Raw genomic sequence first — 19,822 nt, 5'->3', positions numbered from 1 at the left:
TGCATATTGTGCCACCACGGCATCATGCATGTGGCTACTCTGGTATGGAGGCCTAAGGCTGAAAATCTTGTGTTTCAGACTAAAAATGAGTTGCTATATCTAGAGAAGGTCTCTTTGCTCCCTTTGCAAGCTCCTCAGTCAGATAAATAAGCTATTCCTTCATAAGGAACTGTGCTGCCAGCAACACAGATCCTGCATGTGCAAAAGACTGTACGGCTTCGGTACAGAGGAGACCCCTCAAATACTGAGGGTGAAACACAGTGCCAGGACCAAAGTGTACCCACAGGAATGGTCTCATTGTCATAAGACCCCGGATACCTTTTAGATGTTTAAAGCCAGATCCTTTACAAAAAAAAAAATAAAATCTTAGCACACAGCTTTTGCCTGTCACAATCCCATCTCAGTTTTCCAAGAGCACAAACATGCTGAGTGTCTTTGAAAATCTACCCGCCCTGTTCTAGTTCCCAAAATGAGGAACAGCAGTTTAAAAATTTAATCCATAGAATTTGAGAGGGAAAAAAAAAAATCTATATGAATTTAAACCAACTGATATGTTTTCCAGGATAGCTCTGTGTAGAATTATACTGTGCTATAAATCTAGAATAAGAAACTCCTGATACACACACACATTGTAACTGGAAAACAGAATTTAGTCTGCTAGGTTTACAACCTGGGGTTTTGTTCAGTCTTATGCTTTTCCTACTGTTTCTGTAATTGTGAGCCTGTATGTTTGAGGTCACTGTGGTATTTTAGCGTGCCAGGGGAGCTGTTCCCTAACAATAAGCGAAGGGATGCTGTAGAACCTTGGTTTGATGACAGGGGGCTGTTAAGTCAAGTAATGTCTGTGCTTTTGGTTTTGGAGCCCAAAGCGTTTAATCATAACTTCCTCCCCTCCTCTGATGTGCACACAGAATGCCTTTGGCTGTGGTCTGTTAAGAGGCTGGGTGTGAAGATCCTTGAGGAGGAGCAAACCACCAAACCTGGGCTGCTCTGCAGATCACCTCTGAGATGTGATTGAGTCAACAGCAAGACTTTCATGGCCATGAATGTGTCTAGCATATCTTTGTTGTTAGGAGAAGCTTCTTTTTTAGTTTTGAGGCAATCAGAAAGCCCATGAGCAAGTCTTTGCTTGTTCCTAGAAGATCCTTAGCTACAGGGACCACAGCTGTTGCCGTCCCACCCACTGCTGACACCAGCAGACATAGCTCAGCACAGCTGAAGTTGCCTGGCAGACATGAACTTGACTTGTGGTTCAGATTTAGGTTTGCATCTAATGGTGTGAAGGTCCAGGACTGAACCTTGTGTATCTAAACGTGTATCTCTTTCTCTTCCTTAAAATGGGAGGCTCCAGATGCAGAAAAACTCATGATGGATGTTACAAGCATTTGTGGGGATTTTTGCAAGGCTGGCAGTAACTCGCTGAGACTTGCCTTCCCAAGCGAGGAAGTTGAAGGCAGTTCTGCCATATATAACGCAGCATATGTGAGACAGCTCCTGGCTTCAAAAGAGCAAATATGTATGGACATTGCATTGTTTTGCTCCGGTGCAAAAAAGCGGTATTAAATCACATGGGTTCAACCCTGTGCCAAGACTGGTTACCATGGGCAGAGCGCTGTGCTGACACAACTGTACTGCTCTCGGTGCCCGCGCTGGCTCACAGGGAGCCAGGCACGGCACAGCCTTGCCATGCCATTGGGAGCTCCAGCCCTGGAGGTTCACTTCCAGCTGAAGAAATGCCTGAGGTGTTTCCCTATATGTCACATTTGTACGTGCAGGCTGGAAAACCCAGCAGTGCATCTAAAATAGCTGTTACAGGTCAGCGCTAGATATCAAAAGTCCAAATGGGCTCATCTAGTCCAAAGCCATAAAATCTAGCACAGTCCCAAGCTCTGAGGTGAAGCTTTACTGTTATCTCACAGCACAAACTGCCCAACTTACTGGCAGCCTGCCTTCCAGAAGGGCCGGGGGCTAAAATCACCCACTGAAGGGAATGTTGTTCCCCTGGGGTTGTTTTGGGTAGCTCAGTGGCTTGTCCAGTACTGGGCAGTTCCTTGAAGCGACAGAATTGACATCAGTAGGGCCTGCGGCGATAGGGCAAGGGGAATGGTTTTAAACTACAAGAAGGTAGGTTTAGATTAGATATTAGGAAGAAGTTCTTCACCGTGAGGGCGGCGAGGCGCTGGCAGAGGCTGCCCAGAGCAGCTGTGGGTGCCCCATCCCTGGCAGTGCTCAAGGCCAGGCTGGACGGGGCTGGGAGCAGCCTGGGCTGGTGGGAGGGGTCCCTGCCTGTGGCAGGGGGTGGGAACTGGAGGGTCTTCAAAGTCTCTTCCAGCCCAAACCGTTCTGTGATGATTCTTTGGTTTTCCTGTTCTTACCTTTGCCAGGAGCACATGAGGAGTTGTAGCCTCCATCTCCCAAACCCTGCCGTAGCGTTGGTGCCGTTCCTAACCCCCAGTGAAGCATCCCTCAGAGAACTTGCAGGAGTGCAGCAGGAAAGCAAGTAGAGTGAAAACTGGCAGAGGAATGGGAAATGAGGTGCAAGCAGGACTGAGAAAGCCTAACCCTGCTCCCTCTCCCCCCACTCCTCTGTTCCCACACCCTGGTTATGCCACAGAGCCAAGGCAGCCCTTCAGCAGCTCCGGGAGGAGTCTGTCAGGAGCCGGGTCCCATCTCTGTGAGGTGGTAGTGTGCCACACTGGTGTTGAGGCCACCTTTTGCAAGAGGAGAATTGGTTTTCACCACCAGTTGTATTTTTTTTTTTTTTGGGGGGGGGGCATGTGGCACTGTTGGTGTATCTGATGCTTGGCAGCTAGCTCTTCTTTTGTGTTATGTCATCTCTCACAAAGTGGCTTTCCTCTCCTCTGCGCTACCTAAGAGAAACCCCTAACAAAGAGAGAGGATCTTGAAGGCACTGCATTCAGTTTAGAGGGATGTTTGGTTTTCAGCTAACAGAAGACAGAACAGTGAAACATTCGTAATGATCACTTTCAGCCAGAGGCAGCTAGTACAGTGTTGTAAGGGGATGCTTAAAAAAATCTTGATGTTTTTAGCATTGTGGTGTTGAATCTGAAATTAAAGGTCTCCTGCATTAGGCAGCTGACATTTGTTACTCCCTTGGGTGCTTACTTCAGACAGGCCTTCCCTGGATTAAAGTAACTGAGATCAGAAAGGGCACAGGTTATACACAGAGGGCATGGGGTTACACTGAGGGATTGTAAGCAGGTTTGGACTTGGCAGTATTTATATCTTTCAGGTTTTTTTTTTTTCCTGAGAATAAATGCAAATTAGCCAGTAGAGCGGTACTTCCATGCATCATTCATTCTCAAATTGCAAGTGGCTTTTGACAGAATTTCTCTTTTGGTGACGAGCATCAAAGTTTTGTGTGTATCACCTTCTTTCTAAATAACAATTTAGTTTGTTGTCCACATGCTGAAGTCAATGAGAGCTTTATGATTAGCTTCAATAAGAACAGGCAGTGCCAGATATGTCTAAAAATTCTGCCAGAGGTCTCCATGCACACACACACTACCTGCAGTTCTTCATCTCTCTATCATTTGCTCTTTTTTTCATTTACTCCATCTAGAAATGCATAGCAAGGCATAAACACATCACTTAATTCAGAGATCTCTTGACTTTTTCTACTCTCTAACCCAATCCTTTACCTGATAGTTATTATCTGAGATAAAGTAGAAAAATCAGATCAGCGCTTATTCTTTTCTGTGCAGTTCCAAATGGAAGCAAGCGCTGGTGCTGGTGGCCGACTGCAGCGTGCATACAGCAGACAGCTCGTGCTGTTCTTGCGAGCAGCATTTCAGAAATGCCAGTGTCCCCTGAGTGGTGGCTTGTGGCTGTGCTAAACTGCGCAGGTAACTGGGATTGCTGAAGAATGCGAAATAGGAGTTCACGTAGTTTTGGCAACCACAGAAGGAAGTTAAATTTGAATCCAGAAAGGTTGAGGTGAAAAGTTAATTGTTCGTGTGAGTAACAAAATATTCTTGATACAGTCCTTGCAGGGAATCATTTTCTTTTTACCACGTACCTCATGAGACACGAACAATAAATCTTCATTAAAGGTGATTTCAGAATGTATTGTCTTTTTAGCTTTAAAAACATTTAACTTTTTGAACAGCCAGCCGATACACTGTCCCAAAACGCTTCCATCTTTTCTTAAACATCTGCAGCACCATCTACTGGGAGTAGAGATGTCAATACAGGGCCTGTGCAAGCTGAGGCACCGCTTCCTTGAGTACTGAGCTTTTAAAAACTGTCGTAATAAAAGGGTTGCTGGAAAAGCACACGTTCAGCACCGTTCCTGCCAGTTCCTTTGCCTCTGCTCAGTGCTTTCCTGGAGGCTGCTCTGTGTTGCAGAGCCTGGACACCTACAAAAATGAAAAACAATGCAACTTCACTGAGCCAAATACTTGCTCCTCTTTATATCTCTGTTGTTCTCTGTAAAACCCTTCCCTAGATAACGGAGGCCAGCAGCATCCTGGCTTGTGTCAGACCCAGCATGGCCAGCAGGACCAGTGCAGGGACCGCCCCCCTGCACTGGGCACTGTGGGGCCACACGTCAAATCCTGTGTTTGGTGCTGGGCCCCTCGCTGCACGGGGGACACCGAGGGGCTGCAGCGTGTCCAGACACCAGAGCAGGGCTGGGGCACGAGTCCTATGGGAAGCGTCTGAGAGAACTGGGGGTGTTCACCTGGAGAGGAGGGGGCTAAGGGTGGATCTTACTGCCCTCTACAACTACCTGGAAGGAGGCTGTAGGGAGCTGGGGATTGATCTCTTCTCCCACGTAACAAGCGACAGGACCCAAGAGGAGACAGCCTCAAGTTGTGCCAGGGGAGGTTTAGACTGGACATTAGGAAAAACTTCTTCACCAAAAGGGTGGTCAGACATTGGAACAGGCTGCCCAGGGAGGTGGTGGCATCACCATTCCTGGAGGTGTTTAAAAGACACATGGATGTGGTGCTTGGGGACATGGTTTAGTGGTGGGCTTGGCAGTGCTGGGTTAACGGTTGGACTCAGTTATCTTCAAGGTCTTTTCCAACCTAAACGATTCCATGATTCTATGAAAAGATGTTACAGCAGGCAGTGGGAGTCTTGCTGCTGACCTGGCTGGGCTGTGGCTTGGGTGTTGAGCTGGAAGAGGACGAGGGGGATGATGCAGCTTGTGTTCTCTCACTTGAAATCTTTGAACTGTCATCTCTGAGCCCAGCTTTCTGTGGCAAGCAGGCATGCTTGAGTAGCACGGTTCAGAAGGAAATCTCCCCTTTATTTCCTCACATTTCAACATCACAGTGGGCACCAAGGCACGTTCTTTATGGGCAAACAGCCTGTTCTGTAGATGGTGACTTTTTCTTACAAATTTGGGAGTCATCGTTCTTGCCTCTCATCCAGTTGATGGGTTATGGCATGGAGGTGAATTGCAGGGCTTCAAGAACAGCCCAGGTCCTCTTTTTTTTTTTTTTACCACAAGATAAAAGAGGCTATGGCAGCTGTTTCTCCTTCAAAGCCACCCTTCTTCACAACCCTGATTTTTTATATTTGATTTTGTCAGGCTTATAACTTTCCTTATTGTCTGTCAAAATTACTAGTTAGGGAGCTGTTTCTATAGCATACAGTCATCACATGTTCACTTATCCCATGTATCATTTTACATCAATTTTAATGTAATATTGCCCTCAGCCTGTAGTAAAGGCTAATGGCGTGTGAAGGTGTCAACAAAAGAGCACAACTCACTCCTTGCCATTTAATCTAGTGATTCCTACCTGTGGATAGACTTTTTTTCAAAGCTGTTTCATTTCCAGTGATGTGAACAGTAAAGCAGCTAACAGCATTAATCATCAAATTCTGAATTACTCAACATTCCTTCACTGTAGAACACTAATGAAGAAACTGCATTTTGCCCCATGCAAGTAAGATGTGGAAATTTAAGTAATTTGATCAAGGCATAAACAGAAGGTCATTGAGACTGTACAGTCCCCAAAACCCAGAGAGAGCCAAATGAAGCATTTGATGTAAGTGGAGAGGAACTTGCTGTGATGAGCAGAGGGAAACATCAGCAAAGAAACTTCTGTAACCTTACTCCATCAGTTCAGTTACTCTTAAATCATTTCTGTTGAAATATCCTATTAATTTAAAAAAGTGTTCAAAGACCGTAGATTCTAAGAGAAGGAAATGAAGAGCTGGTAATCAAGGTAATGCTGTTATCATATAGTGCTTCTCATCAAAAAATACCAAAGGAGGCCACTACGGGCAGGAAAGCAAACTCAGTCTGGGTCCGCCAGTACTAAGAACAGAAGAAGGGCAGAGTCCAGGTTCCTCGTGTCTCTTTGTGCGCCCACCCAGCAGCAGCCATCCCTCCCAGTCCTCCTGCAGCTGAAAGACAGAAGGGACCACTTACGCTGGCAGATCTGGGAGCTGGTCTGGGGAGATTATGATGATGGGTGAGGCTTTGCTGGGCAAACGGTTTTACCCCCTGCCAAGTCATTTGAGACCTCGGCCCTCGGCAGGGCCACAGGTTGCCTTGAATTAGCTTGCAGCCCCTGCCTGGGCACCGTGGAGGTAGAGTCGGCGAGCACTGGTGGGTGACCCTGATGGGGGAATTGCACTGGGCCTGTGCAAAACCAGCGGTGCATCTGCAGCTTGCCATATGTCCCAAGCTGGAAAGGCCAGCTACCGAGAGGCCATACTGCAGGAGGTGCTCAGGGGGACCATCCAGCGCAACTTGGAGAGCTATGGGTGACTGCGGGTCAAGAGGCAGCAATTTCTGTGACAGGTGAGAATCCAGCCACTTTTCCTTTAGGGAGGAGGTCTGGCTCGAAGGTGCCTTAGATTCCACCATTGTTGTCTTATGTCAGTTTGGGAGTGTGGGTTCACCCATGACATTCCTACTGCGTACAGGTGGGTGGGTTTCATACAGAAGCACTGAAGTCCCTTGGTTAGCATTTACCTCCCTTTCCAGTGCTCCTTACTGCAGTCTTTCAGTTCAGTTGCCAGGTGCATTTTTTTTGTCTGTTTGAACAATTTTTTATCCATTCAGTAAATAGATAATTCTCCACTTTGTCTGCAGAGTCTCACGGTTGTCATCACTGTCCCAGCAAGAGAGTACTGACTGATTCCTTCCCGTGCATATTGCTATTGAATTTCCTCTAACCCCTTTTTACTTTTAAATACTACAGCAGAGGCTATGTGGACAGTTGGCCATCTGTGGTACATTCCACCAGCTCAGATCAGAAAAATCAGGCTTACTGGGGTGTGATTTATATATGTGTTTTGTACCGGTATCTTGGAATGTAATTTCTTTTGCCATCATAAGCACAGTGTCGTGCAGTTACAGCAGTTGGAAAGTGCTGCAGTCCACGCTGATGTTTTCAGCACTTTTTTTAGCTTTGGGTCCTTCTGGTGAGGTTACAGGTTCTAAGATTTCCTGTGTTTCAGTCACAAGAGTACATACAAACTTGTTCCTCATGGGAATCATGTAGTGCAGCCCTCCAAAGCAATCCACAGAGAATGGGGTAAAAACCAGTGTCACAGAGAAATCTTAAAGATGACTTGAATCTTGAGGTCAGTTCCAGGATCCTTTTTGTCTCTAGGAAAGTCACTCCTGGAAGGCTTATTGTTTCTTGGCACAATGGAAATCATGAGCATTTTTTCTGACACAAACCATTGTGGGCAGCAATGCTGTTGCATTAATGGGAAGAAAATATGAGGTGCATAATTGAACTTTGGAATAATTGCTTCACAAGACAGGCAGTCTGAGTTATGTACCCATCTCTGTAAAACTGTCCTGCTGACAGTTCTCTGTTCTCAGCTGGTCCTAAAAGGGAATGCATTTTTAAAAACCGTGGGCTAAGATTGTTGTGCCAGGTCCCACAGTCTGGACAACTCAGAATGACCTTTCTTCCCTGAGGGGAAGGGGAAGTTCTGTTTAGCCTGACCTAAAAAAAAAAAAGCACCAAAGAACACCATAAACCAACCTCTAAATCCTATTCAAATATACCATCCTCTGAACAGTGGTATTCATTTTTCACCAATTACCCATAATATAATACTAATTTCATTTTTAGGGGGATGAGTAACTTCACTGATGATCTTCAGATGTTTTAGCCCCATAATTTATACTCTGGTGGCAGGGCATTTCTCACCTTCCCAGACACAAGGAATGTCCTCAGGAAGAACAGTTTTTGAGCCATCTGCATGATTCTGGTTTTTAAACTTCAATTCTACAAACACTCTAAAAAGAGTCACTTTTTATACAAAGTGACCACGTAATTCTAATTTATCTCTGAAAAGTAGGGCAGCAGTCTTAGTTGCTTCTAAAAAAAAAAAAAAAAAAAAGCAACTCTTCAAAACAAAACCCACCATGAAGTATTTCAGTTGTTCAGTGAGCAGTGGAACTGCAGCGTTACTCGGGATTTCTGTCTCGTGGTGGGGCTCTCTAATGGTGCATAAGCTCCTCTGGTGCTGGGAGCACTCTCCAGGCTCCTGTACATGTGTGCGATAAAGCATATGCAGTCCTGCCTTCCTTGTGCGTAGTAGTAAGACTGTTACTTCTAATCACCAGCTTATTTTCACAAAACTTCTGGATACTGAATTTCTTTGAGGTCTTTATTGTTTTGCAAAGGTTGCTGGAAAGTGGTAAATGGGGCCAAAATTTATTGGGGCCTTAGAACTGACAGAAGGGGGTGACTGTCTAATCTTTGTTGCCTTTGGAAATGGGGCTGAAAACACTTGAATCAAAATTCTGCCTTTAAATGACACATAGGGATCTCACTGGAGACCTCTGCAGACCTAGTCTGGTGCAACGCTGTGGACTGGTTTATAAGGACTCCCTCTGGGCTTCCAAGTTTGCTCTTTCCTGCGTGTTTTCTGCAGTCCTGGAGGACGAGAATTTTGAGGTCTCAGGAGGTTGTCTTACAGATGGGTGTTTTCTCAGGCCAGCACTTGTTCGTAACATAGTAAGTCTTTCCAGACTGCATAAACTTGACATGCTTTCATGCAGCTGAAACTTTTTTCTGATGGAACACGCTGACTTGCAGAAATCAAGTATATTTGGAGATATCATTATCCTGTAAGGTATACTACAGTGTTTAGGTCTCTGGCAATGCTCTTGACTTTAAAACTTTCAGATGAAATTTTCCAAAGCATTTCTGGGATTTGGAAGCACTTCTCCCATTAATTTTCAGGTTGATTTAGAATCAAGAGTACTATTCACATCTGTAAAGCTAAACGCATGCCTACACGTGTACAGAAATGGAGCCTGGTTGTTCATGTCGTTGTCTGAATATTCTGCCTTCCCAACCCAGAGCTTCAGAATACAAAAATGGCTTTAAGTCAAATCCTCATGTATTTTCCAAGAACAAGCCTACGCTGAAGCTAACGGCACATTTCCTTGAGTGAGAGCTACTGGCAGCAGAGCATCTTTTATGAAATGAACAAAAATATGTTCGCCCGCTTTCCCCACTAAAATACACATCCCATGTGTTTAAACTGATCGAAGTGAGACAAATGGTTGATGAAACAACTAGGAACAGAATCTGGAATTCATCCGCAGTTGGAGTGGCCAGATGGCATAGCAGAGATGGCCACATGGGTTTCTCTGTTGTTAAAGCAAACTCTATCTGCTTTTAAATCCCTCAGTGAACTTGAACACACCGCTGTAACTTCGCTTTCAGGAAAAACCTCGTTTCCCTCATTGTGTTTATCAAATGAGTGAAATCAAGCAGTGAGATAAGTATTTCCAAGGTTTGAACTTCAAGTCTTGTTCTTCCCCAGTCACCTTTTCTGTTGGCTTTGATCCAGAGGCTGTTAAACTTGAGAAGAGTCTTGACATGTACCTCAGAAAGTTCTATGTGAGGGAGTATGTGATGATGGGAAGCTTAGTCTGCATTTCTCACTGCATGGAGATGATTTGAGACGTGAATCCTCTTTTGAGAAGACTGTAGCGGTGTAAGCACTTGAAATAACATATATGTCGCCTTGGAAGTCCCTTGGTACAATCAGCTTTTTTTCTTTTCAATTTTTCCTCTTTTTTTCCTCCCCAGGTGAATGAAATTTACCACGATGAATCCCTGGGTGTTCACATAAATGTGGTGCTGGTCCGAATGATCATGTTAGGATATGCAAAGGTAAGCAAGTTTCGGAACCAGTTCTTCACCTTCATCTTCTATGTAGTTACAGTCTGTATGAATCACATGCAGGATTGTGGAAACAGACGTCTACTGGAAAGCTAGTCTAGAGAACTGCTTTCCCTGCTTGGCGTGTGCTAAATGTGCTTGTGCCCTCATTCCTGAGGCTGACCATGAGCATCCCTCAGCCTGCTCAGGCTTGCAGCCTAAATTCTTGCCCTTGTGAATCCTTCCTTAATCGGGAATTAAACCAGTTTAGTAGAAGCAGTCATCCTGGGTGACCCAACATGGCTTGCTGATGCACCCCCTCCAAGCAGTCTGCTAGGGCAACTATCTCCTTTTCTCATTTTGTGTACACCCCTTTTACCAGATTACAACACACTCCTCCACTTTGTACCCCAGGTAGTACTTGTAACAGTACATTGATTTTACTGGTAAAATACATTCAGAGATTTTTGAAACAAATACTTGTTAAAATGTTCAGGATGAGAGGAAAGTGCTAATGCTGTTTAGGGTTTGACAAAGATCCTATCCCATTTAACTCAGACACTGAATTTAGGCAAGTCAAAAGATCAGTGTGATGTTTGTCCTGGAATTAAATTTACTGAGCTTGTAGGCACACACTGTAGTAGACGTCCAACAGATCCAGATGTGTAATCTGTGCTCGTTGGTACACGTTTGCTGGCATTACAGTGTTTCTACTATTTGAGACATTGTCCTATGTATTGATATTATTCACTGCCTCCACACCATCTGCATGTGCCACTGCATGCTCATTCATCTCAGCTGAGGCACTTTGTCCTCTGGCAGTCCAGAATCTGAGCAAGTTCCAACAAAAGAAAGAAAAATGGCCTTATTTGTTCCTAACATCAAGTGGTCTGTTCCTCCTGCCTGTTACAGGCTATATGCAGAAAGGCAGTTATTTTCACAGATGATGTGAACACTCATTAAACTGCCTTAAAAAACGTAAAAAACTAAAGATGTACTATTACACATGCATGGTCAGTGCTAGTGTGCACGTTTTCTGTTCTGGTAGGAGAGAAGGCTGTCATGACAGTGATAACTCCTCTCTTAGGAAGAGAGAAATGGGAACCTGGGTAGTGGTCCAAGAAAATCCAAACTTGTCAGAATTTTCTACCTTTAGGAGCTCCTGGGTCTAATGTGTTGTTCTTTCAGTCCATTAGCTTGATTGAAAGGGGAAATCCCTCGAGAAGCTTGGAGAACGTTTGCCGCTGGGCGTATCAGCAGCAGAAGTCAGACCCCAATCACTCTGAGCATCACGATCATGCCATCTTCTTAACCAGGCAAGATTTTGGGCCCGCTGGTATGCAAGGTAATGCAGCTGACCAGGAGCAAAACTATCGGGACTTGGAAATAGGAGAACAGCGGAATTGCATTGTTAGGTGGTCCTGAGACAATAAGCAATGTAGGCCTTGATTCAGCAGATACTTAAGGAAGTGTTCAATTTTAAAGATGTATTGAAACCTGGTGCTGTTGGGGAAGGCATGTACGCTCCTCAGACCTCCCGGTTCCCTGTTCTGGCTTTAGAAAAGGCTCATGTGGACAGGCTGAGCATGTAGTCATTACTGTGTCATGCAAAGAAAGTTCTTCCTCCCATTCATTTTCTGTACTTTTTAAAAAGCGAGTAGACCTTGCCATGGGAGTCCTTGCCATTTATGTCTAACTGTAGCAGATTAGACTTCTTATTTGAGAAATATAAGTAAATAGCGATTTATTTTCTTCAAACACCAGGTGTTTGTGCGTGTGTCTGCAGGGATCACTAGGAACGCTCAATATACTTTGCATTCAACTTTGCTTTTGTTTTATTGCATCGTTCACTGTACATTGCTTTTTATAGATGGCATACCAGCTGCTTTGATACCTGCATTAGTCTTCATGACTAGGGAACTAACGATAATGGGAAGTAAATTCACAACGCATGATTTATGTCAGTGCAGATAAAGAAAGGTCTGGGTGAGACCATGTTTTGGCTGTCCAGCTGGAGATGTCTTAAGGATTTGTGTGCAGTACCTCCATGGTCCCTTCACCTTTCAAGGGGAGAGAAAGGTCTCAGTTCTCTTTCAGGTCTGGGCTGGCATGCCTGGATTGAAACTGGTTAGGTGGAGCTGTTAGGCAGACTTCCCTGTCGTCAGAAAGATTTTAGCTTTTACTGAGGAAAAGATGTGCAGTATGCACCAGGCAGTGTGTCAATGAAGGTACTAATGCGCACACATGCAAAAAATCCCAGCCTATGACGCTACCTTTTAATTCAAGAAGAATCTTGTGCATCTTTGGTGATAAAAGTGAAAGTGCCCGAAGTAACACAGATGCCTGTGGAATCAATCCCAGTATGTCAGAGCCATTTACTCTGTTTGACAGCAATTGCAGAGACAGAGAAAAAATGGACAATCAAAAGAAAATAATCCTAGGTTCTTCTCAGGTAGTAAGTTTATGGGGGGGTGTCTTGTTTAAAATAAATGTAATGGGCAAAAGAATGAGACATGATTTCTCTCCATAGGGTATGCTCCTGTTACTGGCATGTGTCACCCGGTCCGAAGCTGTACTCTCAACCATGAGGACGGGTTTTCATCAGCTTTTGTTGTTGCTCATGAAACTGGTCATGTGTAAGTCTTAACTTTTACAATTAGATCACCAACAAAATACAGTGCTGTGTCTCCTGCTTGCTTCCAATGGTTTAATTTTAATAGCTATATGAAAGCTATGCTAATTTTATTTCCATCTCCTTGGAATGCATCAGTGGTTTAAGCAATGAAGAGATAAGTGGGGGAAGAAAGGAGGGGGAAGAGAGAGGGGGAACTTGTTTTCTCTAGGGTGATGCAGAGGTCAGTAAGAAACCTGGAAGGCCCAGGCAGTGGAGACAGTAGCTTGTCAAGCATCCTTAACTTCTTTCTTCTCATCAACTGTACATGCTGATTTGTTAGATTTGGCATCTCTTCAAGAATGATAAAATGGATAGAATGTTAGGGTGGGAGTAAAGATTAAGAAAAGTTCTCCTTGTTAGCTGTCTGGATGAATTAATGACAAGCACTAAGGATCTGATTTTTGTCATCCTTGAGTAGTGCAGGCTACTTGTTCAGTTCACCAGGAGGGATTTAGCCCAACTGGAGATGACCAGGTCACTTGGAGATGTAACGTGCTAACAGTGTTAGCTCTTTGGATATGCACCATGATAACTCTGTTAGCTCTGTTCAAATAGCTGCTTTTGATAAATGAGTACACAAATGTGAGCAACTGAATGTCGGAATGAACAGCTCCCTAATGAGCAGAGTTGTTTACCTTCATCCAAAGCATATGAAGTTGTCATCATCTAGTTAGTTCATTCCTGGTACAAACAAATAGAACAAAGTATAAATTAAAAAGTATTCAGAGTGTCCTTAGGTTCTGACATCAAAGATCAGTTTGAAATGCAGGTGATATCTGTAGAACGCAAAGAACAATTTCATAGTTGTGTGCGCATGGAAAATTGTTTTCTTTACAGTTGTATTACCTGTGGAAGAGTGGGAACTGCCTGGGCTCTGACGCTGGTTCTTTGTTACAGGCTGGGAATGGAGCACGATGGTCAAGGGAACAGATGTGGGGATGAGACAGCCATGGGGAGTGTTATGGCTCCCTTGGTGCAGGCTGCCTTTCATCGTTACCACTGGTCCAGATGCAGCGGCCAAGAACTCAAAAGATACATACAGTAAGGACCCGTCAGTGCTCGGCGGTAGTTGTCGTACTGAAGGAAGCAGAAGCCTTTGCAGTTCCTGGGATGCGGGGCCAGTGTGCTGCCTGCTGCCCTCCACTAGACGGCGAAGGGAAGAGAAGAGGCAATCCCGGCATGAAGGGGCGAGCACAAGTGTCATAAACAGGACCCTCAATTGTCGAAGCCCTTTTTCTAAATGCAGCAGTACTGGGGCCTCACAGGAGTGGGATCCCCCAGGGTGGCCTGCCCTCTGCCTCCCAGCAGGGTTCAGCCTTCGGAGGCATCCTGGTAGGCTCCTCTGTGCTTCCTTGCAGCCCCGGCGAGATACTACTGCCTGCACGGCTGGCCTGCTCCAAGGGAGCCGTTTCCCCCTCACCCTTTTTACCATACTCTCTTTCTCCTTCAAATCAATATCAGAAAAGCTATGAGACAGGAATGATGCTTCCTTGCTTAGGGCTGTACTCCAAGCCCATCACATCCTCGGGAGAGGAATGGTAGCAGGAGGCTTTCAGGCAGAATTTATGTTAGGTAACTGGTGCTTTCTCTAGGTTTTTGATTTCTCTCGGAGTTCTGCTGGGGAACGGGCAGGGTGAAGCCCTAAACTCAGAAAAGGAACTAGCAAAAGTTGTGGAAGAGAGAAGGCAGCATGCGTCTGAATGAGGGAGAAAAGGAGAACAGATCTCTTACTGTGCTGGCTCTAGTCTCCCTCCATGGAAGTACCTCTCCATCCTGTTCTTACTCAGGCTTTCTTCTCCATGGCTCACAGCTGGGTTAGCCAGTCAAAACTGATTGAAAACTTAATGCGTTGACCCAAATTTCCTGTAGAAGAAACCCTATTTGTAACGTAAAGCATAAAATGGCAATGGACTGAGACCTTAGAGCTTCAAGTGAAATAGCCAGTGCAGAAGGAGCAGCCTGCCAGTATCACATCAGAATTAAACAGGAATGAGAAAAAAGCGAGCCTTATTCTTGCTCTTTGCCTAGGGCAGGGCTTCATCCCTGTTGATACAGTAGATGTCAGGTAAGAAGGCTTTGTTCTCAGACCACTGCCCTGTTCCAAAAAGCTCCATAAAACCAGTGGAAGGACTCTGACTACAAGGGGCTTTGCGTCCAGCCCTGTATTAGGCATCATACTTCAGGCCGAAGCACATGGAGGCGTTGCCCTTTGGCTCTGAGAGTGGAGCAGTGTTTGTTTCCTATTTCTGGTGACAGGAAAGTAAAGTGCACATTTCACATGTGTCGCTAGGGCAGGGAAGGGCTGGAGATGCCTCTCCACAGTCTCCACTAAATGCAGGGATTTTGCTGTAGGATCTTCCCGTCCACTGCTCAGTCCCGCTGCACTAGGCAGTATTCCTTCAGAAGGGACTGTCGGTGCTTTGGGGAGCAATAACTATGTGAACAGGACAGAAAACAGGTTGTAGGAAAGGAGTATTGCCTTACTAAGAGTAAGTACTTTGACCTCCCTAATCAAAAAACCAAATCACTACGTCTTCTTATGACTTTTTTTTTTTTTTCTGTGTTTCTTTCCACAGCTCTTACGACTGTCTCCTTGACGATCCTTTTGAACATGACTGGCCCAAGCTTCCTGAACTGCCAGGCATCAACTATTCCATGGATGAACAGTGCCGCTTTGATTTTGGCGTTGGCTATAAAATGTGCACAGCGGTATGTTCAAGGCAGTCATTGCAAAGACAAAACATTCATTCATCAAGTTGGTGCCTGGCCTTATTTAAGAGCTGCAATATATGCATTTTGCTCCTAATTGAAGAGCAGTTAATGGAGTATTTTAAACAGATCTATAAAGAGGAGAGAGATATTTATGGGTGAAACCCAGTCAGCTGGGTCATTTGGGTTAATGGTCAAATGGATGGCAGCACTGTCCATACGACACAGACCTGTGGTAGTGATCCTAAGAAAGAACGGAAAAAAAACCCTCATTTTCTTCCCATTTCTGGGTGTCTTTTTTCCTCTTCACACCAGCTCAAGGACGCAGGGAATAAGAACTGCCCTTTGCTTTCTGAAGATACTTTTGCCTTTTTCTTTTTGAAGATACTGTACTTACTGCTAGCGCTGTGCGTGAGATGAATTGACGGGGTGGGTTGAATCCTTATCTGAAAACTATTAATAATCTAATGTTGCATTTCATCACATAAATGTGCTGCATTTCAGTTCCGAACCTTTGACCCATGCAAGCAGTTGTGGTGTAGCCATCCAGATAACCCGTATTTCTGTAAGACTAAGAAAGGACCTCCACTTGATGGGACAGAATGTGCCCCTGGAAAAGTGAGTATTGTGTTTTCACTATGTTTGTATTGAAAAAAAAAAACAAACAAAACCCAAGCTGCATTCGTTTGGGTTGAAGGGCACAGAGGACAAGAGGGAATTGCCCAGCATCCCCTGGCAGGAGCCTGAGGAAGGGAGAAGAGGGAGGTGTGCTTTACCCCTGTGATATCCTGTGAACAGTACAAGGCTTACCCCAGTGCAGAGTAAATTTTGGATGTAGAAACCCCAGTTGAAGTGTAACCCATTCTCAGCTTCTTCTGTGGCCTTTTTGTTACGTTTTTTGGATTCTTGTCTCATCTGCAAAGTGTCCATAGAGCGTCTTTGGGAATCCATGGTAGCAGATAATGCTGTTACTGTAGGACTGCTTAGTGCTTGTGGTCCAGACATCCTGTGGCTAAATGTTTGTGTAGGCTTGGGATTAGCTCTTTATTTTTCCCTTTTAATACCCCATTAGTGGATGTCCTGCTACTGATTCATTTTTCATTATAAAATTACACGCAAATAAATGTTTGTTTAGCAAATTCAATGTATTTTGAGATACAGGAGAGCCAGTTATACCATCTGAGTATGTCCTAGCCAGCAGCAAAACAACACCCTGCCCACTGACTAGCCCTCTGTCCCAGCCTATTTGCATAAGTGATATTTGGCCACTTGGGGGGGGACACTTGGGGGAACCCAAAAAACCCCAGCCGATCCTCAGCAAAAACTTTATCCTGCTAATATGCAGAATATTAAAATTCCCTCAAAAAGGTGGTAGTGACTAAGACTCAAATGAAGCAAAACTTACTTAAGTGAAGAGGAGGGTGGAACGTATTGAGTTTCACATCTCTTCCCGTGGAAGTGTTCAGGCTCAGGTTCAGCAGAGCTGCCCGCCATTCATGGGGCGGGCTGCCTTCGGGGAGGATGGTCAGGTGCTCTTGGGCCCGAAGTACATCGGCCCTCACCCGCTTTGTCCCCCAGAAAGTCTCTGCTTGCAGCCCGTTCTCCACGACATCCCTTCGCCTGTGAGCTCACCTCTGTGTGCTTCTGATATTACTGCAATTCTGCGTTTGGTTTGGGTTTTGTTTCTGTTCTCATCTCTTGTCCTTGCCCGATTTCTCTCAGTGGTGCTATAAAGGTCACTGCATGTGGAAGAACGCTAACCAGCTGAAGCAGGATGGCAACTGGGGACCCTGGACAAAGTTCGGCTCCTGCTCACGGACCTGTGGAACTGGAGTTCGCTTTCGGACACGCCAGTGCAACAATCCAATGTAGGTCTTCTGGCTGGCTGGTATTCCTAGTCAGCTGGGAATTGTTACAGCTGTCAGTTTAAATGATATTTGCATTTTGGATGGAGTCCGCCAAAACTCATGTTCTGTTCAAGCCCCTTGAAATACAGCTTTTTGCAGGGAGCCAGCATCATTTTTGGAGAGTCCAGTTATTTCCAGGGGAAAGCCTATGGAAAACTATCCCAATGATTTAGCTGATGTATGAGAGAGTGAAAAGTGTGTGAGCTCAGCAGGCTGTAGGATAAACCTAGATAATTTCTCATTGTAAACCGACTGCTGGCAGCATGTGTGTGCACATATATTACTTCTGAATTTCAGCAGATGCCTCGGGGATGCACGGGCAAGCGCTGAGGTTGTACTGCAAGTGTGTATCTGCACTGTAACTGCAGTGTAACTGCTCTGTTTCCACTTCTGTCACTTCACACACCTTTTTTGTGCAAAATTGTCTCTTAAATTAGAGTGTGAAATTTCCTGGAACACAGATGAAGAATCCCCAGAGCTAGTGGCCAGAGGGGTTTAGAATCTCTTGGATGTTTTGTCCTCGCAGGCCCGTCAATGGAGGTGAGGACTGCGCTGGTGTCAATTTTGAGTTCCAGCTTTGCAATACAGAGGAGTGTCCGAAGCACTTTGAGGACTTCAGAGCGCAGCAATGCCAGCAACGCAATTCCCACTTTGAGTATCAGAACAGCAAGCACCACTGGCTGCCATATGAACACCCTGACTGTAAGTTCTGTTATTTGCCTTTATTAGAAGTCAGGCCTGGAATCTCCCGCAGCTTGTGGGGGTCTTGTTCATCAGCTGTGCAGAAAGCAGGAATAAGCAGGGGGTGAGATGAAAAATCAGGAAGAAAGGATGGCTCCTGAAGGAAAGAACAGGTGCCCTGTGAGACAGCTGTCATTTCCCCAACCCTAGGCCAGCTAGCCTCTCCTGGCTTCATCCTCCTCTTGGTGAGGAGGTGATGCAGCAGGAGGCTTGAGGCTCCCAGCTCCTGCTGCAGAATAGCCGGTGGGTGATCACAGTGTGTGGTGCGCTGTGCTGTTGAGCTCTGGCTGGCTGCTGTTGGGGCAAAGAGTGGAAAGCTGTTGGTTGGGCTGTGAAGAACCCTTCCTGCACTCTCTGTTGCACAGCTCTTCATCTGCCTGAGTGCCAAGGGTCAACATCTGATGGTAGCCACTGGAAGCATTAACATGTTTTTCTAATGGCACTACTTGAGAGGTCCTTCATAGTGTTTCCCCACTCTTCCTATTCCCCCACTCTTTTTATTTTCCCACACTTTTGTAGATCCATCTGCCTTGGCCTGATTCTGTCAGTCTTTGCTACTGACATTAATTCAACCCAGTAATTAACCTTGAGTGACAAGGACAGCTTGGAGCACAAAGACAGATTCCTAGTTCACTGAAAGGTGTTGCAGAGTTGCTGGCATTTTTTCCTCAGGGATCTCCTGAGATACCCTTTACACGGATGGCTAAGGAGTTAGACATTAACCAAGAAATACATGTTCAGCCAGCATTTTCAGAAAAGGATAAAGACAGATTAAATCCTCCGTGCTTTTCACCTGGCTTGTGCACCATCTTCTCATAGACTCATTTTTCTGCTGTCATGTTTCTGCGTCCTTGTGATTTTGTAAACTCAACCCTGTTGCCAGTAGGATCAGAATGAAAGCTGCTGTTGAGAACGCAGTCTTCGGAGCCTCTTTAGAGGGGTACTGGCTTCTGTGAGAAGGTCTGAAAGTGACAGGCCAGGCCTGTAATTCACAGAGAAGCAAATCAGTTGCCTTTTTCCCCACAGCTGTCTGTTAAAGGTCCTTTCTATCTCTGTTGTGTTCTCTTCACTCCTTTAGTGGGATAGTTTTCTGAAGCATATCTGGATTGCTGTTAATTTATACAGTTCCTCCTCTCTCCTTGCTACACAGCTAATAAGAGATGTCACCTGTACTGCCAATCAAAAGAAACCGGGGATGTTGCTTATATGAAACAGCTGGCGCATGATGGGACTCGCTGTTCCTATAAAGATCCCTACAGCATTTGCGTCCGTGGAGAATGTGTGGTAAGTGACAGCTTCCCAGGGTCACCGCTGGGTTTGAGCTGTGCCGTTACAGAACAACCTTGCTTAGTCAGTCAGAACGATGCAGAGATAAGGCTTTGCAGATGTTTCTGAATTATATATTTGCCACATCATATTCCTCATAATTCCTTGAGATTTAAATGAAATCAGAGCAATGGCACAGATCTGTTGCATGGAAATACTCCGCTTCTCTTTAACTGATGGTTTCATTTGCGTCTTTTTGCACTTAGTTTCATGTCTGAAAAGAATTCTATTTTTCTGTCTTCCCTATCTTTCTTAGTCCTGAAGTACAGTGAATATAAAGCAAGCATCACTTCCTATTTTGCACATGAAAGCCATTATCCAGCACCAGATTTGCAAGTAATTTG

General features: G+C 45.1%; 1 protein-coding gene across 2 annotated transcripts in view; it reads left to right on the top strand.

The window, feature by feature from the left end:
* Window positions 1-19,822, top strand: part of ADAMTS3 (ADAM metallopeptidase with thrombospondin type 1 motif 3) — a 138,432-nt gene that overhangs the window by 101,844 nt on the left and 16,766 nt on the right. For both annotated transcript variants that reach the window (XM_080408303.1, XM_080408302.1), the window contains 9 exons: window positions 10,050-10,133; window positions 11,310-11,466; window positions 12,652-12,757; window positions 13,693-13,836; window positions 15,372-15,504; window positions 16,009-16,122; window positions 17,227-17,372; window positions 17,938-18,113; window positions 19,303-19,436. In XM_080408303.1, the coding sequence (XP_080264429.1) occupies window positions 10,050-10,133; window positions 11,310-11,466; window positions 12,652-12,757; window positions 13,693-13,836; window positions 15,372-15,504; window positions 16,009-16,122; window positions 17,227-17,372; window positions 17,938-18,113; window positions 19,303-19,436 (1,194 nt within the window). The remainder of the gene's footprint in view (window positions 1-10,049; window positions 10,134-11,309; window positions 11,467-12,651; window positions 12,758-13,692; window positions 13,837-15,371; window positions 15,505-16,008; window positions 16,123-17,226; window positions 17,373-17,937; window positions 18,114-19,302; window positions 19,437-19,822) is intronic.

This window comes from Falco punctatus (genome assembly GCF_963210335.1).
Source record: "Falco punctatus genome assembly, chromosome: 1".
Lineage (NCBI taxonomy): Eukaryota > Metazoa > Chordata > Aves > Falconiformes > Falconidae > Falco > Falco punctatus.
The sequence above is the reverse complement of the archived record's forward strand: the minus strand, read 5'-3'. Positions and strand labels throughout refer to the sequence as shown.